General features: G+C 36.0%; 1 protein-coding gene across 24 annotated transcripts in view; it reads left to right on the forward strand.

The window, feature by feature from the left end:
* The window catches only part of LOC121345424 (ABI family member 3 binding protein), a 137,663-nt gene that overhangs the window by 74,708 nt on the left and 38,469 nt on the right, over positions 1-24,486 (forward strand). For 10 of the 24 annotated variants that reach the window (XM_041422293.1, XM_041422301.1, XM_041422298.1 and 7 more), the window contains 21 exons: positions 60-119; positions 491-556; positions 1,496-1,570; positions 2,625-2,699; positions 3,614-3,688; positions 4,503-4,580; positions 5,121-5,195; positions 5,377-5,442; positions 6,658-6,738; positions 9,979-10,047; positions 12,706-12,753; positions 13,230-13,304; positions 14,877-14,924; positions 15,423-15,497; positions 17,684-17,758; positions 18,618-18,692; positions 19,950-20,024; positions 20,659-20,733; positions 22,366-22,440; positions 23,087-23,161; positions 23,641-23,715. In XM_041422293.1, the coding sequence (XP_041278227.1) occupies positions 60-119; positions 491-556; positions 1,496-1,570; positions 2,625-2,699; positions 3,614-3,688; positions 4,503-4,580; positions 5,121-5,195; positions 5,377-5,442; positions 6,658-6,738; positions 9,979-10,047; positions 12,706-12,753; positions 13,230-13,304; positions 14,877-14,924; positions 15,423-15,497; positions 17,684-17,758; positions 18,618-18,692; positions 19,950-20,024; positions 20,659-20,733; positions 22,366-22,440; positions 23,087-23,161; positions 23,641-23,715 (1,491 nt within the window). The remainder of the gene's footprint in view (positions 1-59; positions 120-490; positions 557-1,495; positions 1,571-2,624; positions 2,700-3,613; positions 3,689-4,502; positions 4,581-5,120; positions 5,196-5,376; positions 5,443-6,657; positions 6,739-9,978; positions 10,048-12,705; positions 12,754-13,229; positions 13,305-14,876; positions 14,925-15,422; positions 15,498-17,683; positions 17,759-18,617; positions 18,693-19,949; positions 20,025-20,658; positions 20,734-22,365; positions 22,441-23,086; positions 23,162-23,640; positions 23,716-24,486) is intronic. The other 14 variants (XM_041422304.1, XM_041422309.1, XM_041422314.1 and 11 more) reach the window with 11 other exon arrangements.

The following is a 24,486-nucleotide window of genomic DNA, read 5'->3' on the forward strand; positions in this document are numbered from 1 at the left end:
TGTACTGCTGTGGCAAGGCTGAGTGCATATCTCAAGATCATTTCTGTGTCTGACCATAGCAACCGAGAGACCAGATCTGGAATGGACCTCGTCTGCTTCACGGGAAACCACAAGGATGGGTAAATAGCCAGCGATTCCCTCCTTCACTGCTTACTTTGGCCATGCTCTTCTCTGCGGCGATGAGCCTCTGCAGATGTGCTGGTGTCCCAAAGAGTGGCTCAGAGATGTGGCTGGACCTTTATGGCTCCTCACTAAAAATCATTCTACCTGTAAATGTTCTGGGGAACCATGTCTAGGTTTGCTCTCATGCCTTGGCTGCCAAGGCCAGTTGAAAGGCAGCATTGTGCCACCACCATGGGCAGTGGAGCTGTGACATGGTAGCCTGGCCCAAGCAGGGCCACGTCCCCTTCTTTATAGCTCTGTCTTGATGTGACCTGTGTGACAGCAGCCTGTGTGAGGAGCTGAAGGCAGTTTCTGTGTTTGATCTTAGCCGCTCGAAGACCGAGGCCGAAGTCCACCACTCCTTCCTCCCTGGCAACTCAAGAAACTGTGATGGGTAACTAGCAACAGCTTTCTTTTCCCATTGTCTGCCATCTCTTTCACTGCCCATCACACCTCCCACCCCAAACCACCTGGCATCCTTTGTCATCTTCCATGGAGAGGATGGAATCCTGTTGGTGCAGCTTGGCTTGCCGAAGCACTTGCCACACCGGTTCTGCAATTCTCTTGTTTGATCCCACGCTTTTTCCATGGCCGATGAGCATTTCCTGCAGGAAGCACGTGGCATACTGCAGAGGGACCACATTGTTGCCGCTGGCCCTCAGCTGCATTCCCCTGCTTCTTTGTGTTTGGGTGGTGGGTCTTTCTTTCTCTGGTGCATTCAAACATGACAGCGTTCCTATGACACAGACCCAGCTGGGCTGCCACAAGAGGACTTGCCTTTCCAATGCCATCAGCTGGAACCGGGAATGCTCTGCTCTGCTGCTGCTTTTTGAGGCCATGTTAGGGTTTTAAGATCAAAACCTCGTTTCAGCATTTGGTGAATCATAGGATGTTTCTTCACAGTTAGAGACACCAGCTGCCTGTGGCAGTAATATTTCTTGCAGCTCCAGTGGCGATGCAAGGTGGGAATTGTCCCAAGAGGTACTGTTGTGCTTTTAGCCAACCTGCTCCTTCTCTTGGGCCTAGATTTCGGTAAAGTTTAATCGCTGAGATAAAAGGGGCCATCCGTGCAAAACCACATTTAATTCTGGCTTTGACTATGGCAATTCCACTTCTCTTGTAATGTGATCTCTTCTTATTTCTTCTAGCAGCTTCCTCATCATTTTCATAATCAGTGCATTTTCACACATTTACATTAGGAAATCCATGGCATGTTCATTTGAGATATTTTCCTTTCTCAAATCCCTAGTTTCTTAGTCACGTCTTGAAACCTGTTCAGTCTATATGTTCAGATGATGCCAAAAAATGTTTTGTTTTGGTTTTCTTTTTCCAGCTTCACTGGACTCTAATCACATTAGCTTCCTGTCCCAAACTTCTGCATCTGCAGAAATATCAAAACCAGAGACTGGTAAATTGTATTTACGGTACTTCCACTGCTTAGTGTTTGGTTTTGCATCACGGATGTTACAGACTGTTTGCTCTGATTGCTTGGTGTCTGAAGAATTTTGTTTGCAGTGTCTGATAAGCTCTATAATTACATGGTGATATTTTGTGGTATGGGATCAGATACAAATGAAATCACAGGAATTAATATTTTTTGTATGGTTTTAAGCTGTTGAATAGATTAGGACCAATAGGACCAATGGGACCAATAGCTAGATGGGTTGATTATCAGTTATAAAGATATGTTCCTGACTGGGACATTTCACCATGGGGGATTTCCTGTCAGCCATATCATACACATTATTTTGCAGTTTTCTCTATTCATAAGACTTTTCTTCAGGTTATTTTGCTATTGCACCTTGAAACTTTTATTGCTGGGGTCATAGGTATTCAAGAACATATTTGTATTTATTAAAAAGGTAGGAATGTGCAAGAGATAAGAATGAAAATTATCCTAAACCTGGCAGTCAATATTTCAACAGTTTTGTGTTAGGTTTTCTGCCTCAGTCTGTCTCTTCTATCTATCATGGAAGGTTTGTTAATTTGTATTATGTCAATTAGGTAAAATACCACCAATGACAAATTGCATGATGTGTAGTACGTTAAAACCCATTAGTCAAAATACTGGCTTTTGTTATATTGAAACACATAAAGCTTTGACAATAGAAATACCTGGTTGTACAAATTCATATTTGCATGCATTTAAAGTATATAGGTCTCTTTCTATGGGTACATGTGAAGTCAAAAGCACAGCTTTTTTCATGTTACATGGGTACAGATCAATTCATTCCTGTTGATAAATCTGATTTAGGGGGACTGCATTTCCTGTCAGGGTGCGTCTATTAGGCGTATGTGACATCTGCAAGACATTTAAGTTGGAAATTTATGAAACTCTGTTGTAGTGGTGTTGGCATCTTGCGAAGCAATGTAAAGCAATCTTTCTTTTTCTGATTTTTGCCTCCTTTGCTATGTCTGCATCAATATGCATCTGTCTCAGGGATATTTACATTTTTTCACAGTTACAAGTTCAGCTGACCTGGAAAAACCTATGCCTCCACTTTCCAGAATACCTCATGTGCTAACAACCACTGCGGGTAATAGTAATGCATTAGCTTTTCAGTTAAACCCCTTTTGATGTCTGGACAGACATTTCTGAAATGTTGTTAATCCTAGATATTTTCATCATCTTTCATGTTGTCCTCTGTGTGAGTCATGGTCATTGAAAGCATCCTTTTTCACATGACAACTTGTGCTTTCTGCTGAGAAACTCACCTGGTAGTGTTTCTGATCTTACATTCATTTCTCAAAAAGTTTCTAGGGCTATTTTGTGATATACTTACATGAAGTAAACCTGGTTTAATACTACTACTGGCTAAATCTTAATAAGAATTCTTAAATTACGTGTTGCTTTCTTATATGCTTAATTGTTATATGCTCAATTAGAACGCATGTTTTTATACCAAATATTGTCTTGCCAACATAGGAAGCTCCTTTCTAACTTTTTTTTTTTTGCTGTTTAGCAATTTTTTAGCTTTACTCTTTTTTTATGTGTGTATAACATTATATGACACAAAAATCCACTAAAAATATTGTCACAAAACAAAGCACTGAAGAGAACTAAGGCAGGTGCTTTTCTTCATGGAAATAAACTTGCAGTGCTTTTTAGTTTTTATAGTTTTTGGGGTGAGGGGGGATTGAGTACTTTATAATTGTGGTGTTAGAAGTTTTTATCTTTGTATTTTCTGAGTCGCTTTAAGCTGTGTGGACCATATGATGCAAAGCAATGTTAGCTTTGGTTGGCTGACAATTTAGTTTTAGTTCTCACTTTAAGCATTACCTTCAGTTTATACTCTAATCCAATACTGCTCCATTCCTGAAGTAAGGTGTGCTTATGGTGAAGTGCAAATTAGGTGTGCCATAACATATCACATTTTTTGGTTGTTTTTATATGAAAAAAACTGTGTGTAGAATTAATAATCACAGCTAACATGACATGATTTTTTTATAGTTTTCAGTGGTATTCAGCCTCTTCTTTCAAGTCCTGTGGCACCTAGTAAGCCTGAAATAGCAGAAGCTGGACCAGGTACAATAATCTCTACCTAGTTCTTAATTCAGCAGCTCAAACCATGCTCTAAAACTCAACTGAAATTAAAACACTGCTGTTATTTTCAGTGGACATTTGGATTAGCCCCTAACAGCTGATTTCAAATTTATGTTGCTGCTAATGGTTGAACTTAGTGTTTTCTCACAGTAATAATGTATATGGCAACTCACAGTCACTTAATTCAGTATGTTAAAAAATATGCCACATCAAAAATTGAGAAAACAATATTTGTAGAGTAGTTCTGATGAAAACACTGTGATATGAACTGTAGGTTGCATTTTATTGTTGTAGTATTGCTAAAAATGTTAACATCAGTGCATCAGTGCATCAGTAACAACAGTTACAGATGTTCAGTGGTTTTGGACTGAAACCACAGCTGGATCTGTTGTCAGGTTTCTATTCCAAATTTTATATGTTTTAATGTGTGACTAATTGATTGTTCAGCATGTACATTGTACACGGTGCCACCTCCCTTAAGTATTGGACCAAAACCAAAATGTTCAAAAGCTCTACTTAAAATCTTACTTGGCAGTGGTTGAGATCCAGACCAGTTGCAATGCAGGCAGGAGGAAATAAATATCCAGAATTTTTGCACATCACAGGTGTGCTGATCTATAGTCACTGAAGCTCTGTGCAGTTCTGAATTTCTCCCTAATGCATACTAAACTGATAAATGTCCAAACATTATTGAAATATTTGTTGTTCTTGTTAAAAAAAAAATATTTTTTCTCATGAAGGAAGAGTTTCTTCCATTAGCTCTTTACTCTCTTATGACTGTCATCATTTCTTCCAGCAGCCACAAGTGAATCCATTCTGGAATCTTTCACACCTAAAACTTCCCATCCTTTTCAGTGGCCAAGGGTAACATTAGGTAATGTTGTTTTCACCCAGTGAAAAACTCTGTTTGTTTTGAGCACTCCATCCCATATGAATGCATTCCTTCCACATATCATTTCACATGCATAATCATTCTTCTTCCTGGTTAGAGAGTCTTGGTCTTCTGCCATTGTTATACTGATTGCTCTTGACATACCTGTGTATGAGAACAAGATCTGGGTGGATTTACTGTCTCAGAGAAATACAACTTGTCTCTTGCATGATACAACACCATCATCCTTTTATTAGTGTTCTGTCTCTTTTACTCCCAATGCACACGCATGTGCTGGTTGTCTCTGATATGTAAAGCCTTCAAAATGGAAATTTTAATTGTTTTGGGTTCACAAAATCTTATTCTGATCAACGTACAGCATTTCAGTATCATCTCCATTCCACACTTCAAAATCCAATTTCATCAGCTGGCTTTGACATTCCATAATAAGTTGTCTTCAATATAAACATGTGACATGTGCTGTTTGTTGTGGGAAATGCTTGTTAAACAATTTTTCATTGCAAACTGAGCTCTTTCTTTCAGCTCCAAAAGAAAGACCACTTATTCCTTCTAAACCGAAACCATCTGCTACCCCAGAAGTACAACATATGAAACCTGGTAATTGTGCACTTCATTTTCATAAGTTGGTATGCAGATAGATATGTTCTCTAAAAATATCTAATTTCCTAAAACTTCCTAAAAAGGGCAGGAGCTATGCAATACGTGAACATCCTGACTAACTCTTCATTCTCAAATTGGTCATAATTGGTTTGATTACACTTGAAGTTTTCTTTTCTAGCCCCTAAACCACCACTTTTGGAGCCTAAAACTTCTGAGACTGTTGAACAACCAAAAGCAACCCTAGGTAATATACGTTTCTGTAGTTGTTAGTCACTCTTCTTTGCAGTCCAAGCCACAGTTTGTACTCTGGTACTTTTTCTCATAGTTTTTGCTGTATCCATTCCTCTGAAAGAAGAAGTTAGGAGATAAGCATTCAGAAACGCTTTTCTACACTTAGAAAAAGAAACAATTTTTTTCACACAGTTTTACTAGTTCCATGGTACAGTAAAAATTTTTGTCTTCCATTTTGCTGAGAGCTTTTCTCTGCCAAGACTCTTTATTCAGAAAACTCATTGAAAACTGCCAAGTGTAAAGGTAGTATTGTGGATGTTAATCCCAGAACTCTCAGTGAAGGATACTTGTGGTACTAGGTTAACATGTTCATTCCACTGCTTTATGAATCCTTCTGAATGTCGTTTTGGCTTAAAAACACCTCTCAGTCACTTCATGGCTCACTCCTCTCTGCTCTTTTTGTAGACATCAAACATTTTTGCACTGCGTTAATTGCTATGAAACATTTTTTTGGAAAGCAGTCTCATAGCACTGCTTTTTAAAAATGTACAAAGTTACTTACCTCTGCCTGAAACTGAGTTTACACTTTATCTGAAGTCAGGCAGATTAACTAATTACAGTTTCAACCCATGCATGTTTGGTGCGAAAAGGGTTTCTAGAACTCATTGTTCTTCATTTTTACCATTTACATGATACTGCTATTCTACTTATATTATTCAACTTATATTAACTACTTCTATTCCATTAGCAGAATTCAATGACTGCAGCTATGAAGCAATTCAATTTTTTTAAATTGATTCCATATTCTTTCAGCTGTTTGCCAGTAATTTCTTTACTGTGCCAAAAAATGAGGACATTTCTGTATATTTTGTCTATATATGTCTTCTTATGGCTTAAAATTGACCTGGACTTCAAAATCATAAAAAACATTATTATTTTACCTCTTAGGTATCTTGCAAAAATGAATTTGCTAACTTAATGAGAGGAATATTCAGACGTGATTGCAAGTGTCGACTGCATATTTAAATGCAATTACTCACTTTTACAATGAAGGACAAACAGGGATTTTGCTGGACTAGTGAATTCTCTGAAAGATTTTTGGGAACACTTCTTGGCATATCTGATTCTACCATTTGCTTTTGTTCCCAGTAGCCATTCATTGCCTCATTTGATTTTTTTTGTGATACAGTGGAAAGCATAAATTTATAATCCAGTATATGTCTTTCAGCTCCTAAGGAAGCAAAACTCACTACTTCTGCATCTAAACCTAGACCATCTGCCAGACCCCAAAAGCCACGAACTAAACCTGGTAACTAATTTCCATAGCAAACATTTGTTATAGTGTACCACTGAAGTAGCGCATTTTAGCTAGAATTTCTTCTGTGCGGTTGTGAAGTTCGGCACTTAATCATCAGAAAGGTGAGGAATTTCTCTTTGACGAATAATATTTTCGTATTGGATCCCCCCAAAATAGAAGCAAAGCAAAAAACCTTTTAACTTTTTTATCCCAAGTCACCAACACACACAGCTAGACATCAAAGCAAATTGTTTTCCTGCTTTTCATTTTGGAATAACAAGTTTTCCAACTTACTTCAGCATAGAGTCCAGAAAACACAAATTCTAGTGTTTTGCTGATGGTTATAGCATCTTACATAGAACCATAGGATTTTATTGATTCAGTGATTATTAGAGCATATGTAGACTTACATGAAACTGTGAAAGTAAGAATGGAATTTTGTTCTGGAATTCAGTAAAGACATATTTTATGATCCCAAATGAAATAGCACCTTCACACCAATGTTAAATTTCACCTATGATGTATGGCAGAGAGTAAAAGACACCTGGCATTTTCTGGACTTGAAGAATAAATAAATAGAGTTGTAAAAATATTTCCAGTGTTACATGGTTTGTAATGAAATTAGAAAGCTTGAAATTGCATAATTGTTTATTGTAAGAATATATTACTCAATGCTGGCGGAGGTCAGATGATTTTATTAAATTCTTTCCAGATTCCCTGCAAATTATTTTTTGCTTATAAAAAGAAATTAACTCTCTTCAGACCAAATTATTCCCTGTGAAGCTTGTTAAAGGAATGGCACTTAGGACTTGAAATTGTCAGAATACTGAGCATAATTAGTTTTTATGTGGAGTACAGCTCCTACATAACTTTAAGTGTAGGAAATCCAGTATTGTATTACAAGAATCATTACTTTTGTCTCTGCTGCAGATGTCTGTGTCTGAATATAAATCTGAGTCCTGCCTATTGTTTTTTGAACAACATGCAGGACTCAGATTTATATTCAGCAACTCATGCACTAGTCATGCATGGGTTGCTTTTTTTTCTCTGGCTGAGAAAAAAAAAGCAACTCATTTGGAAGTTGTTGCATAGATTTGTTTTATATTCTGGGACTGCCAAGATCAAGATTTTATCCTGGTGTTTCCACAATAAGAGGCTCTATAGCCTAGTTTCTATATGCCTAAGAAGAAAGTGGAATTTTTAAATATTTGTACACATGCCTCTGGTTTTTTTCTTTCCCTGTAGTGGTCTCATGAATCAATCAGGTAGAATGCTAAGACACACTTTTTAATCTTGATGAAGCTTGTCATGATTCTCTTGTAAGTAGGTAGTGAAACTGGCACATGTTCTGATGTGACAAATTATATTCCTGTTTAGAAAATATTATTTAAGCCGTAAAATATGCAGTGCATGGGGATAAGCTGGCTTTTGGGTAGGTGCCAAAATGGTAAAAGAGCAGGAGCCTGTCTGTGTTCCAGCATCACCTGGAAGTTCAGCTTAAATTAGAAACTTGTGTCATGATAGTGGTTGTCAGCCTTCCCTAAGAGTAAGTCAAAATAATGAACAATATATACCAAATTCATATTTAATCAATTACTTACTGCCAAATAACTGCTTTTGGGTGAAGCAATTAATTTTGGCTGTCATTATTAATATGATTTTTGTGCTGTTTCTGGTAAAGTATTTGCCTTTTTTGGCAGTGGGAAAAAAAATCTTCATTTAAAAAACCCCAAACATTTAAATGATTTTTCAGATTCTCCCACTAACAAACTGTACATTCTAGTGAAAGTTCACAACTTCATTCTCTTTCTTGGCATTTGGGTAACTGAATCTGTGGCTTACATGAAAAAAGTTGGGTTTTCTTGCCAATGTGATCATGCCAAACCATTGTCCTCACTTTTATTATTGTTAGCATGAATACCTCTCTCTAAACATTCTCCATTTTTCAGGAAAGAAAATGTAATGAATTTTGTATTGTGTACACAAATACATTGCCACACTTTCTTTACAGAAAAGTTTTTAAATATCTCCAGGGATTGAGACTCCACAACTTCTCTGGGCATTTACTTCAATGCACAAATTATTTGTCCTGAAGACATTTTGGAGTATTTTGCCTTCTTAAAATAGAGACAATATTATCAAATATAAAAGCTGTCTAAGCAATAAAAAATGTCAGTAAAAAAAGAGGGACAATTCAGAAAACTGAAATAATTCAGTCTTTTAAAATCAAACACCACCCACGGAGGTAAACCACCATAAACCTTCATGTGGGGAAATAGAGACTTTTAAATAAAGAATGTGATTTTCTATCTGAACTGATAGAATTTTGGAAGTGTTAGGTCTCAGATTTTATTGTATTTCAGAATTTTAAGGTAACTTCCTTTAAGTAAGTTTTCTTGTGAGTCTTAAAATGCTTGTGAATTACAACATGACAAATTGTTAGTATGTCCAAAAATATAGTTTGAGGCCCATCATACAATATTTATCCATCACTTTTTCCTTCCAAATTAAAATATGTTGGGAGGGACAGGGACTCAGAGTCAAAACAGAGTAAACAAAGCAAAATTTAAAGGGTGAGCACAAAGATTACTCAATGATTGTAGATGTGTTTAAGAATGAAAATGGACTTTGTTTGTAAAGTCACACTGCTGTCAAGCAATTCTACCAATTTTGACTTCAAAGTTCTTTATATTTTTCAGGGTGTTTGGGGTTTGTTCCTTTCAAACCAAGTTAAGTGCTCTAGATAGAGATGGGAAGCATGTTAACATGATTATCTAATGTGCAGTAGCACTAGATAATCTGCTGGGATCTTCAGCCTTGCTTTCTGGGGCTTTACAGTTATTTACACCCAAAGCCTTTCATATCTATCCTTTATATCACTATGGGAGAAACCCAGGAAAATTAATAGAAAGATTTACCAAAGAAAATGGAGTTCTCTGGAGCTGTTTCTTTTCAGTGGTCTACAGCCCCATAAAGAGATTTTAAAAATTCAGTAAAACAGGAAGGTGAATCTTTAGAGAGCTCATCACCCAGTGTGTTCCTCTAGCATAAATGCACTTTTCATTTTCCAAAAGCAGCAAAAGCCACATAGGGTAATTTCAGTAAATTTATCATTCACTCAGTGTTTCCATTTGAGGAGTTTTGAAGAGGTGGATTTTAGTTGGGAAGCAAGAGCAGCTGAGCTGCACCAACAGTAAAAAACCAGGCACATATACACCTGTATTTCTCTTAAGAAAATTCTCTTTATTCCAGCAGCAACCATTCCAGTGTCAGTCACTTCTAGGAGTCCCTACACATACGAATGTCCAATGACTGCAGAGGGTAATGATTATGAGTCATCCTTAGTCATTCTTCTTTTCATTGGTCTCATATCATGTGTAGCTGAAAACAGCATTTCCTGGAGGCTTCTTGCTTATTCATGTGTGGTCCAAACCCAGCAAATGGAAGTATGATCTTGGTGCTTTATTATTTCTCCATGTTTCTAACATGGAGATGTCTTCTAAAAGATAGGATATCACTTCAAAGGTTTCACTTTCATTAGAAGAAGAAAGAATAAGAATTATTGCAATAGTAAAGATCTTATGGAATATAGAAATAACATAATCTGAAATGACATTTAAAACTACACACTGGTAAACAATTCCTGCAGAAGGAGTTTTGTGGCATACTGCCTGATATTTTCTCAAATGTATGAAAATACTGCATTTTTTCAATTAATAAATCTAAACTTGTGCTCAATTTAAAGAAAAAAAAACTAAGTGATTTTATTTTTAATGAGGAGCACAGTTTCTATAAAATAATGCATGGCCTTTTTTTAGTATGGGAATATATGTGAAGTGATGTGCTAAATATATATACATTTTTTTTTATGCAGACAAAGCTCTCCTTTGCAGTGAGCCATAAAATACTTTATCTAGTTGCAAGGAAAATTTGAAATACTGTTTGCATTTGCTGTGCAGGTTGTATTCTGCAGGTTGTGTTGGGCTTCAGGGTGTTTTCAGAAGTCTAGCTTTGGTCTTTAAAACCTGGATGAAGCTGACTACATAAATGATACTTCACAAGACAAGGACATCTTTAAGCCTTACTTAAATGATATGATAATATAGAATCAGTTTGATTTGGTCAATTAGCAGTAACTCACTTAAACTCGTAGTTTTCAACTGCAACAAGTTCTACACCATGAAATACTCTCAAAACTCCCCTAATGACCTTGATTTCAAGGTCAATGTTGCATAACAACCTTTTCTTAGCATTGCTTGTTAAGTCTTTTCCTTGGCTTTTTACTAAATTATGAGTAGTTAATTTTGCTGCACAAGAACATCCAGCTGTGATTATCCATCGAATGGATAGTCATTGCTTGTTTTGTTCATATCCAACAATATTTCATGCATTAAACATATAGTACAATTCCTTTTTCTGTGGTTATTCATTGATAGGGACAGAAGCTCATTTCCTAGACTTAATTTCTTTGTTGCTGAACCTGAATGTGATTTACTATGGGACCATTCACTTTCAGCTTAAATGCAGGTTTTCACAAAACAAACTTTTCCCAGTATCCAAAATACTCATTGCTCATATATGAAGCCCAAATGATCTGCTAAGATCAAAACACCTCAAGCTAAGACTGATGAGGCACTTCTTTTGAAATTATGTACTTTGCAACTTGATATTAATACAGCAAGTAAAGAAGAGAACAACTTTTTTTTTTCCTCTAGGTGGGGAGAAGAGACATTCAATTTTTTTAGATAATACTTGTTACAAAAAGAAACCATATTGCTCCAGAAGAGAGTTTGCAGATCTAACAAATAATATACATATCTTTCTATTATTGAAAGCTGTTTTTCTCTTTGCAAGAAATTACTGCTTTTTCAAACACAAACTGGAAATAGAAATTAGTGTTTTCTAGGGAAAGATTTTGAATTTGAATTCCAAAGGCAACTGATGAGCTTGAATAATGGCAAAGTCATTGCAAACCAGGCATATGTAGCAAGAACATTTGAAAAATTAGTGGCTGGTCTGACATTTCTATGGAGTATCGGGCCACTGTCAGTAGAAGTTAATACTGTTTTTTTGGGGTTTTTTTCTTCATTTGCAGCAATATTAATACTACAGAATGTTGTACTGTGTATGTTAATAGGCATGTAATAAATACTTTAGTATTAGCCCCCTCAATTGCAATCAAAGTTTTATAGTGTTATTTACTGTGAAGCCCATTTTTAAAATGGGTAGATGCATAAGAGAGTTTGGGAGATAAGTGAATGTGGGTTATAGAACAGGTTCTATCTTTAGGTCTTTATCTGTGTGTTATAAGCTATTTGACTTGTTACTGCATTGAGATGAAAGAATTAATGCATTAAAGTTCTTTTAATAGGTTTTCTTTATTGCCATGTTATTTTTATAGATTCTGCCATCTCATAATTTTTCGTCTCATTTGGTACAGTTTGTGACCGGGAAAAGGGCATGATATATTGGTTTTGTGATTCAAATTTTAAGTGGATATGAGAAAAAATGAAGAGGCTTTATCAAACTTACTTTTTTTCAGATGACTGATAAATACAGCTCTAGCAATAGCAGCTTTTTAGTCCTCTGCTTGATTACTCACTTTAGAGGAAAAATTCAACTATTTTGTCTCGGTCAGCACACTACTTTGAAATAACAGAGTTCAATTTGACCTTCTGTGTATCAATAGTCCCTTGCTGTCTCTAAGTTAAACTCTGCAATTTCTTCTCTTGCTTGTTCTTGGATTTACTGAGTTATATCAACATATTTTTGCTTCTATTGCCATCAAGATTGTCCAATTACTTATTTCTTATTTTACCTGTATTATTAAGAATTGTAATTGTCCATGATTTAAAAGTCAGCTTGAAGATCCATATTACTGTGGCGTTGTGTTAGTGCCTGCTTTTCTACTTACCACTGGAGTATTTAAATTTTTGGTGTGTGTTCCTCACTCACTTTGTCACACTGTTTCTGTTGCAGCCTTGGAACCTATTACACTTAGAACTGAACCACCAAGTTCACCCATAGGTAATAATATTTCCTTGGCGAGCTGTTGTGTTTACTTTATTTACATCACAGCAAACATCACTGAAGTTAGTCACCTTGTGCCTCAGGATTGTTTCATTTAACCTCATTTTTCTTCTAGGTGATTATCTTGCTTGACATTCAAAACAGTTGGGTGTATTGCTCTCTTCACAGCTGGAATGTCTCCTTTATAAAAAAAGAAATTATGCTGGCAGCTCTCAATCACCTTTCTCATAATTATGCTTATTTGCGCTTGTTTCGGTTTTTATTTTATAAACACAAACAAAAACTGAGCTTCAAAAATTACTAAAATTCCACTTTCTTGCTTAGATTGTTGTAAACACATGGAGATTATTACCAGATTTCCCTACTTCTTCTCAGTTGCAGGTGTGAGGTTTCTGTGCTTGTGTGTTCGGCTGGTATCAGATGCTAACTGCTGTGCAATTTAATCAACTTACTGCCCACATTTTCTCTTCCAGCTCCAAAGGTGACTCAACGTGTTCCTTCCAAACCTAAAACTTCACCCAAACCTCACGTTCCACAAGCCAAAGATGGTAAACTATTTTGTGATTGTTTCTAGTACAGTTTATTTTTGATTGAAATGTGTTTATAAGCAGCTGTTTAGTTACCTGATCCAGGTAAAACAGAATGGAGTTCTGTTCTCTGCCGTTCAGCAATTTAATTGCAGCTTTCATGAGTAGTGACATTGCTAGGTATTTTTCACTGAGCAAAAGAATAAACCTCTGCTACTTCAAGGCAACAGGATGAGAATAGTGTTGTTACACTCAGATTAACCTTGCTAACTAAAGCAAATACAAAGCAATTAAAGTGTGTTCTGAGGCTACGGGGGGGGGGGGGGGGTGTATAAATTCTTTCCAACATTGTTTTGCATTGTTAAAATAAATCTGTTTCCCTTCTAAGCCACAATCAATTCATTTCATGTCATTATTATTTTCTGCATGAGGGACTAAATTACCCAGTTATACATGCATACTTAGTATTTGCTTGTAAACATTTATTGGCATTAATGATCCTTTACATTGTGTTCCAAAATACTGTATTTTTATGTCATTAAATGTGAGAGCAGTTGAATGTAGTGGTAGGCAGAAAAAATTACTTTCTGTCCCATGCTCTCTAGTTGGTAAGAACAATAGAAAATTGCAATGGTCTCAAATACCAACATATGTTATCCTTTGGTAAATGTGAAAAATTTAAGGATAAACGCTATATTGAAGACCTTTAAATTGTAGACATAGACCAATATTTTTGAATTCTGATGTTATCTATTGCATGTGATTTCCTCATGTTGCAAACAGTCAAAATCCTTGTCTTCTCATAATTTTTAACCATGGCATCTGATTATAAAACATTGTTTCCAAGTTACACCTTAAGATGCAACTTCTCATACACTCAGTTTTTACCTTTGTAGCCATTTTTCATTGTTATGGTAGTCTGGCCTTCTCAGAAATGGTTTATGGTTTTGTCACACAAATGTTATGAGCTTGTATTGATCTGTGTTTAAAACAAACTAACAAACAAACAAAAACAAAATCCCCTACAACTCACTGTTTCTTCATGAATCTGTAATATACAGAACACTTTCTACAGCATCATCCACTTATCTAGTAATTGTCTTAAAATATCCAAAGGCATTTCTTCTTTTTTTTTTTAATTGTAATCCATATATAAGAACTGACACATCAATTTCACATCCTTATGACTCTAAACCAATGGACTCTAGATCCATTCCAGTTTAGAGCTGAATTATATGACTGGGCAATGCAATACACCATGTAATGCTCTTTAATAATAGTGTTCAGTACACAAGCAAGTATTGTCTGATTCCAACTGTGTATATAGGGTTTGAAACACATCACCAAGAGAAGATATTTGTGCCCCTAAAAAGCCATTTTCTGAATAACAGAATGATAATATTTGGATATTTCATTGAAGTCTATGGGAGAACAAAGCTCACGCTGTGTTGAAGATTACAATGCTTTCTCAGATATTTCTTTTAATACAACTGTTTCTGTATGAGACAGTGTACAAAGTACATGATTCAAAAAGTCCGCTAATTGTAAATTTTTAACTTTCAAAACATATTTTCTGTTTTGTTTCTGATACAGTCCTGGAGTCTATAACACTTAGAACTGATCAGCTAAAACCAACAATAGGTAACAGTTTTACCTATAGGGTAAATCACCTGGGGACCATCACATTTAGCTTTTTTCTCACTGACCATCACAAGCACTGCTTCATTGCACTCCAGTCTCATAATTTTTTTACTATTAAAGTTCGTCCTGTAAGGGGGGGTTTAGTGATTTTTCACTAACAATTTATCATCATCTTTTTCTCTTTTTTCCTTCACACAAGTGTGTTCTGTGAAGGGGATAGAAGCACCACAACCTACCTTTGACTGCTAGTCTCTCTGCTCCATTTCTATCATGTGCTGCTTCACTTTTATACTGTGCAATGATGCTAGCCTTGTTTTATACTATCCTGTCACAGAGGTTTTCCATCAGCACTGGGGTTTATGTTCCAAGTGTTCATATTTCTCCATTACTCAAATTTTTGTGATTCCAAAGGGTCCCAAAGGCATGTGTTCTTCTTTAATGTTATTCTTTCTGTCAGTATCATTTCCCAAAAAATTCTAATATTTGCTATTTTTTTAGTTCCTAGAGTACCCCAGTATGTTCCTTCCAAACCTAGAGCATCACCAGTCCCAGAGGTGCCACGAACAAGACCTGGTAAGTACATTATTTTTTTACCTTTTCATACTGGCATGTGTCTTATGGATTCTACTGTGACCACTGGAGCTTCAGATTTGTATTCATTCCTTGGGTATATATTTTATAACATTCCTTGAGGGATAAAATCCAGTGACATGTAGAATTTATAAGCAACCTGCTAAGTTGAAAATATCTTCAGCTATTTATTACATTGTATGTCACTGCAGAAACAGATGTTTTCTGTACAATTCTCAGTGAAAATAAGTATTTTCTATGTAACTTGTGTTCTCGTAAAGTGAAGGTGAAAATGAGGGGTGTCATTGCAAAGAGGAAGGATTCTGCTCTGTGTTTCTTAAATTGTGCCTGTTTCTTCTTTTCCAGGCACGAGCTTTTATTCATACTTGTTGATTCACTTTTCCAGACCCCTTGTGTTGTTCAGAGATTTAAGAATGTGTAATACTTCCTATAATTGTGTCTGCATGTGTTGTTATACCCATATACAACCTTAGGAGAATTAAGGAGGGAGAAAGTAAATTACACAACTTACACTTGCATGATGTGAGGTACCGTAGTGGGCTGACACTGACCAGAAGCTAAGCACACACGAACCTCTTGCTCATTCTACCCCACAGTGGTCTGGGGGAGAGAAAAAAAAAAAAAAAGAGAGAGGAAAAAAATCATAGTTCGCAATAAAGACAGTTTAATAAGGAAGGATAAAAAGAGGTGGAAGAAAGCAAGTGGCACAAAGCAACCGCACACCACATCCCACAGGCAGAGCAGTGTCAGTCTAGGAGCAATGGGTGCTTTGGAAAGTTTTGTTGCTAAGATGGCTTCATGTGAGGTGGACTATCCCTCCAGCCAGGGTGGTTCTGCTATCCTGACTGTGTCCTCTGTGAGCATCCTGCCCACTCCTAGCCCAGGCCTCTTGCCTGAAGGCGGAGTGAAAAACAAAGAATTCTTGGATGCTGTGACAAGGCATACTCAGCAACAACTAAAACATTGGTATTTTATCAACACTTCCTTGCTCATGAATTCAAAACAGAGTACCACAGGGGCTGCTGTGAAGAAAATAACCTCCATTCCAGCCAGACCCAGTACAGGTATCCAAGGTACATGGAGTATTAGAATGTGTTGGTGAAGAGATGGGCAGAGAGACAACAACTCGGGTTCCTTTTCTCCCCAGTAAATCTGCACCTATTTCTTGAAAAAAAAAAAAAACTTGAAATAAGTCTTGAAAATGTACAAAGCTGAAGGTAAAAAAAAATCCACCCACAGTCTCTTTGTGGCTTTTACAAAAAATTTGGATTTATATTTGGGATCTGTTCTGTGTTAGAGCTGTTACCTTGAACTGGAGGAAATTCTGCGGAACATAATACTTCAATGTTGAGTTTCAGGGAGGAGTGACTATCTGTCAACAGCCCTAGCAGGGGTGGTATGATTATTGTGGAGGCAATTATTGTTCTTGGTAATACTTTGGTTTTTTTGTTTTATTATGCTAATGCAGTTCTGGAAACAATTAGGTTTAGAACTCAGAAACCAAAGGCAAAAATAGATAATGATACTTTCTTGTTTGAATGGTCACATTGTCTTTCTTCTTCAGCACAAATTGTTAAAAGCAGACCTGAAAAAAATTGTCATCTTTCTTTGCATGTTCCTTAATAATTTATCAGTCAAGGTTCATGGTGTCTTCTTATTTTCTATTAAACAATCAAGGAGAATCCTTGTTTCTTTCAAGTTGTTATGCACATAAGATAGAAAAATCTCCTTCAATATTTAATGGTAAGAAGCAGAGCCAGATCAGAACAGGATCCTAATTATATGCTTTCAGTCATCCTGTGAAGATTGCACCATTGCAGGTGCAGAGCACCATGGGTGGGCAGAGCTGCATCCTGAAAGCTTTCTTTATCTTCCTCTTTCTTTTTTCCCCTTCCCCTCCAGTTTTATGAAATGAAATTCAGTCCTTCATAGAGGACTGAAAAATAATTCTGTTCCACTCAAACCTCAATTTTACTGTCAGACCACAATCACTTCATTAATCCTGGGTCATATGATTGCTTGAGGCCGATCTATTTGACTGAGGCATTTTTGTCACTTGAATTTGATATTGTGAATCATTCCAGGACTACACCCATTACAGGGCAGTGTATTTTTATTTGAAGCTACTTATTACTTTAATAATGCTTAACCCAGTTTCTTTCTTTCAGCTTCTAAAGATACATATCACAGGCCTTCCAAACCTAAAACATCACCCAGTCCACGTGTTCCTCCAACTAGAGCAAGTAAGCTTATCAATATTTTGCTCTTTTGTGCATGAAAGTTTCTTCATTTTGAAAATGTTCAAAATTGATGAGTTCTGTGAAGATACAGAGATACTTATTGTCTAGGCTGTGCTTTGCTGTCATAATTAAATTTTGCTATACAACTGTCATTGAACATAATTAGCTGGATATTTATAAATGTCAGTGACACGCAATGGAGATGTGTGGTTCAACACTCGTCCTTAGCCCTTGCACACAGGAAAATCTGCATCTTGATTTGTTTAGAATGTGACAGAAATATTTGTATTTTGAGTTGCTTCTTTAAAAGTGTAAAATTACAGTACTTTGCTGTTCCCAAAACTTTGGATATAGCTCTGTCAATTAGAAAATTAGAGTTAAATTTCCATGTTTCTTCTGCTTTGACTGCTTGGCTGAGGATTTTTTTTTTTTTTTTTTGCACTGTTGATTTAATTGCATTTAAATAAGCAGTAGGTTTTTGGAATATGAAACACTTGTGAAGCACAACTAGGAAGTGTTAGAACTAAAGCAGTTTACTCTGTAGAAAGCTGTGTTTGTTATTGCTGTTAGGAGTGGAAAGTTGATCTGACACTGCACTGTAAAAGTCACTTTGTCTTTGGTCTCTGCACTGGCATTGTATTGATTGCAGTAACAGGAGATCTCTTTGAGATTATTTTAAAGTGACAGAAATAATCCCTAAAAAATTTCTTAGCAGAAAATGAATCTTCTGATTCAGCAGGAAAATTGAAAGATGCATGTTGAATCATCATCCTCAACAATGTGTTCAAAACTTTGCACATCTTCATAAGGCCAAGAATCATCATCCTCAATAATAAATTCAAAACTTCACTCATTTCCACAGGTCCCAAAGAAAGTCGACGAGTCCCTTCCAAGCCCAGGGCATCACCAAGTCCAGATGTGCCACACACAAAACCTGGTACACGTTGTTTTGTTGTGCTTGAATATCCAGGGGTTCTTTTGAGTTGTCTTTCCTCAGTGAATCAAGTGTTGATTAACATTTCTTCATATTACAAATACATTCTCTGATGATCATTAAATAGGTGTTTAAAGGAAAACAGAGCTGATTTCTATTTTTAATTTCTGAGTTGTAGTAGTTGCCTCTGCTTTTCAGCCACATCTACCACGGATGAATAACCTGTACAGCAGGGTAGACAGCACACAAACATCATGAGAAGTTGGAAGAAATTGCATCTCTTTTATGCCTGTCAAAAGGTGCTTAGGGAAAAACCTATTTGAGAGCCTTCATGTATGACTCCAAAAATCTCTAGCTGAAACTGCTCATAGGTTTGTGTGACCTGGTAATGGAATATCACCCTTAAAAATAAACTTAATAGGGATTTACATACTAATGAACGGCCAAGCATCTCTAACTTCTAACAGTTCTGAGAGTATTCATTGAACATTATTTTGAGTGAGTGTGTATTCACTGATTTTACAAAGAAAAGGAAAAAAAAAAATCTGTTCCAAATTGAAAACATACCAGTCATGTCAAAGGGAGTATTTTTACCACTAACTTATAATCACTACTAACGCTGTGTATCTTGTTGTTTTTATGGAGTTTTGGCAGTCAGTACATTTACAGTTGAACAACAAAAGACAGCAGCAGATAAATTTGTTACGTTGAGCAGGTCATTATTATTTTTTCACTACTCCTTGGGCCAATGTTTATATATCACTAGTCTGTTTTTCACATAATCTGTTTGTGGTTTTGAATTGTTTTCTTTTCTACTAATTGAACTACATTCTACTCTGCAGGTATTGAACTGGTTTGTTGTCTTCACATAAAATTTCTTTCCCTGTCACACACGTTGTAATTCCTTTGACACTTGTAGGAGACCAGCACACCAGGGGTATTGCAATTATGGGTTCTGAAATACAGAGAGAAATACATTCCCTGTAGTTGTCTGTGCTCTTTCTGGCTTTGTTACTTGACTCCCAATTTTGCTTACCTGATTAATTTTCCATTCACGCTTTCATTCAGTATTTTGTTTTCTCTTGAATTTCTGACATGTACTTGATACGTATCCGACACTCAGTTTTTCAGGCTGTGATGCAGGGATTGTTTTTTCTTTGCAAGCATGAGACATGCAGTGCCTGTGCAATAAACCTTTTTTCAAAGTACAAACAAAATTTTGTCAAAGTATAAACCCTTAAAACAGATCTTTTCTTTCAGCTCTTAAAGAACCACAACATATTCCTTTTAAACCTAGAGCAACTCCCATCCCGGATGCTCCATACAGGAAGCCTGGTAAATCATCTGCTCTTTTTGAAGCTTCAGTGGATAATTGAACAATAGCTTTTGGGGTGGCAATGGGGGGAATAATCATTAGTGCATTCACTGTTACCTGGTTATTATTCTAGGTTAAGAAACCTCTGCAGGGATGCAATTAAATCTGATGGAAACGTCAACAGTTCAAGAGTTTTTGTATTTTATCAGACATTAACAGAAGAAATACTATCAACCTCTATGTTTTAATCAAGGATAAAAAGTTATTTGCAGCTTCTATCTGAGCAACACGCTTTAATAGTTTGCACCATGTTTTTGAAGCTTTTATGAGAGAAACCTCCTAACACTGTTGCCGTGCTTTTTCTTTACACATGCATTTTCACCCAGATTAGAGTGAGGTTTCCCTTCAATTACATTTTGCTTAGGTGACTCCCCATCATAAATCCAACAGACCTATGTAATATAATCAGTTATTTTACTGAAGGTCTGTTACTGTTGCTTCCTAACCATAAATTTCTGAAGGTAAATGCCCATTGCTGTTTTAAGACATCCCTTTCCTGTTGCATGCAGGGTAGTGCTGAAAGATTTTTTGAGAAAAGGAGAAAGGGAGATTTCTTTCATTATTCAGATAATTTATTGACATTTTTTCCAACAGAGATTCTTCCAACCTTTGATGAACGAGATGCTACTATGATTCCTCATATTCCTGAAAGAACAAAGGCAATATTTGGTAACTGTTATTTCATAAATAATTATTCTATTTTACACCTTTTTTAGAGAATATCTCCTTAAAGAGAGCTCATTATATTTTATTAAAAGCTAATAATACAATTTTGCTCTACTTGTAGATACTTACTTGCTCTTTGGTCTTGATAAGGGTAAGAATGCATGAGCTCATTTACTTCCAAAGGTTCTTTTCCTCCTCTTCTAGCCTTTCCAGTCAGGATGATGCAATTTCTCCAGATGTTATCTATTTTCCAGTAAAAGGGGACTTTATTTAAAGAGCAGATAGAGATGCTTCACAGAATCACAATATAGTCTGAGTTGGAAGGGACTCACAAGGATCATCGAGTCCAACTCTGAAGTAAACTGGTCCATCACAACACTTGCATTATCACCATGCTCTAACCAAATGAGTTAATCCCCTATTCTTCATGTGAATTGTGGATGATTTCATTCTAAAATACTCTCCTTCACTCCTCATAGTTTAATTTTACAGAAAAAAATCCTAGCATATCAACAATGGCATAGTCTCCAGACCAGCTATGTGACCGTCTAAATCCCACTCTGCTTCTTGAAACCATCCTCTGCTTTCTTCTAGTTATCCGTGTTGGGAAGACTTGCTTAAATATATGAAACCTTAGCTGAGTGTTCTTCCTTCTTAAGTCAACTGTCAGATGTGGATCAAGTAAGGGTCACTGAACCCAAGCACTATCCAGGAGCAGGACATTGCTTGAGTAATCATTGTTCAACCAGTTTTCTGTCCCCAGCTTCAGAGACAGACCTTGACTGTGATTTTCTGAGAATGAAATGGTATATATTTTCTGAGAATGAAATATTAATAGGCATTTTATAATCTTCAAACTATGTTTCTTTTCTTTTTGAGGAAGAGGAAATTAAAACTGCTGTTAAACATGTCTCTATTCCAATTTATATTCTCTGTATGCAATGATACTTAGGTTAGTATTCATTCAGTATCTGTTCATCTAGCTTTATGAAGTAGGTGCCCTGTTGTAAACACCTGAGCTACCTGAGTAACAGTCACTGCAGAAAATGATTCCTCAGAGCAAGGGGGATGAAAACTGCACAGGCTAAGGCAGATAATTTTGGACCTCTTGCATTGGTGTAGACCACAGACTAAAAAGTGCTAAGATAACCTTTTCCTACATTTTCTACAATGATTCCTAATTTACTTACAAGACTTTTTTTTATCTCAATAGTGTGAAGATAACAATACTAAATCATTCCCACATAAGAACAAAAGAATTTAATTTAGAAATCAAGTATGACACAAATGGTCCACTGAAAAAGAAATCCTGTCCTCATATACTCATGTGTGGCAGATGAGAAAGACACAGATTAGCACAGTCTAGTTTTGTCCTATTACAGTATGATGACATTAATGACTATATTCCAGTCTGCTTGATGCAAAGCTACAAATTTGTATATATTTTTGTAGAAGTCTTCTTATATAAGTGGCCATTTAACTTGTTTTCCTTTCTTTGCAGGAATCACAACTTTCAGCTTATTCTTATATAATTTGCCTTATTCTAGATCAGCTCATACTTATGTTCCTTGTGCACTGTGAAAAGCAATACATTTTTTCATTATTGTTTTGGGTGCTTTTTTGTTTTTATTCTAGCTCCAACTGAAAAACAGTTCATTCATACCAAACGAAAAACAACTGAAAGACCAAGAGTGCCATACACCAAACCTGGTAATGGAGTCATTATTTTAATTTTGCATTTAATCATTCTTTCCCCAAGTTTCAAGTTTTGTGCTTCTTAATGGGATTATTCATAGCCAGTTTTGTGGTGAAACAAATGCATTACACTTCAGATGATAAACCCAAAGTAAGCCAAAACTGCACTACAAATAATAGTAAGATATGAATAATATATATAATGGTATTCCTCTGTCTATTACACACAGCAAATGATGACTGAAATGTAGTAATGTGGGTATTGACAAATTTCAGTGGCTAGGCAGTTCTCTGAGCTCTCTGTGATTATTGGTAATCTTGGGTGCTCCTCTGTGAGCATTTTTTTAATTGGTTCTTGAAATGCAACAGAACTTCTTTACAATGTGCTTGTGCAGTTAGCAACAGACATTGTCTGCTGTATTGAAATGAAAATAGCTTTAAAAATAGTTATGGAGGGCTGTGTGGCTTCCCATTTTTGGTATAAATGTTTTTGTATAAATGTTTGTATAGCAGAAGTTAGAGATAATTATATCTGTCAGCAGTTGATTATCAAGATATTCTGCTACTCCTTAGTTTGGGACATTTTGCAGGTTTTAGCAAATGCTGCTTTGTTTAGATTACAGATAAGTATTCTAAGATTTTTCACATTTTCTCCTAACAGCAATACATCCGACAACTCCACAACCAATTATTACAAAATCTTCTACTACCACTGGTCAATCAAGGGCAACAATGGGTAAATAAATTTCCTTAACATTAAGATGCAGGTATTTCTAATTTTTCAGTGGAGAAATTTCTAGAGAACATGCTCCAATGTGGTATTTATATAACACCAGTCCACTATCTTTCATTCTGCTGCCACGTGCATGTATGTTAGCACAGAGGATTCTCATTTCTGTTTGTCAAGTAAAGCAAAAATAGCCCACAGCTTATGTTTGATCAGAAATCTGTATTTGTCAGACCTCCAACCAAAGTCAGTGGCCTAATTTTTCTTTTAGAGCAAGAATTTTAGTCCCTAACTCAACTTATCCTACAGCACACTGCTGGGACTTTTCTGTGTTTTGGCTAGTCATTTTCTTTCAGGTTCCAGAAAGCCACGGAATTGTTATTGTCTTTTTTTCAGGCATTTGAGGCATGCATTTTCTGTGGGCTAAGTATGGCATTGGATCATGACTCCTGAAGAATACAATAATAATCTTTTTCCTTTTCTTTCAGCTCCAAAAGAAACACTGCTCATTCCTTCCAAATCCAAAACATCTGTTGGGCCAGAAGTACCACAAACTAAACCTGGTAATTTACAGTTTGTAACTTTAGAAGTGTTACTGTGGCACTGCCTTAGATATATTTCTGCTGTCACTGAGTTTTGCAGTCATGGAGCATGCATAATAAGTAGACAGAATTTTGTATCATTGTTCATAAATTATATCAAAGTGAATATCCAAGGATTGGATCAATTTCCATGGAAAGCAGTTGGATGGGTTTAGTAGCCATCAAAATATGTGAGAAATTTAATTAATTTTAATTAAAATATATTTCTGTGCTTGCATTCAAAAAGTTTTTTGTTTGGGGGAATTTTATTATTCTAAATACATTTGATTCGATTTCACGAGTATTTTGAAAATTGGGTTACAGAGTTTCAGTCCAAGATATTTTACCTGCTAAGAGTAGAAGTGCTTTCAATAGTAGTGATTTTGCAGTAACCGTGGTAGATTCAGGGATGCACATCTGTAGTGAAGGGTGGTGATATCTGAGCTTTACCATGAAGTGATCTATTTCAAGAGAAATTGCTAAGAAGGAAGATAACAGGAGAAAAATATAGTTAGGTGAATAGAGACTACATGTCTATATCTTTCCTTCTCTCTGATCTAACCTTTGACTTGATAAAATTTTATTCTTAGAAAAAAAGTTTAATGAATAGTTTAGTAATTTGCCCTCCACTGTCTTTCTCCCTGTTCATTTTTTATGGCCAAAGAGATTTCAAGCAGAGACCCTATTCATTCAAGAACTATATTCTATCTATACATACACCATATGTATATATATATATACTACTGTGAACAT

The sequence above is a fragment of the Onychostruthus taczanowskii genome, unplaced genomic scaffold (genome assembly GCF_017590055.1).
Source record: "Onychostruthus taczanowskii isolate IOZ18803 unplaced genomic scaffold, ASM1759005v1 scaffold73, whole genome shotgun sequence".
Classification (NCBI taxonomy): Eukaryota; Metazoa; Chordata; class Aves; order Passeriformes; family Passeridae; genus Onychostruthus; species Onychostruthus taczanowskii.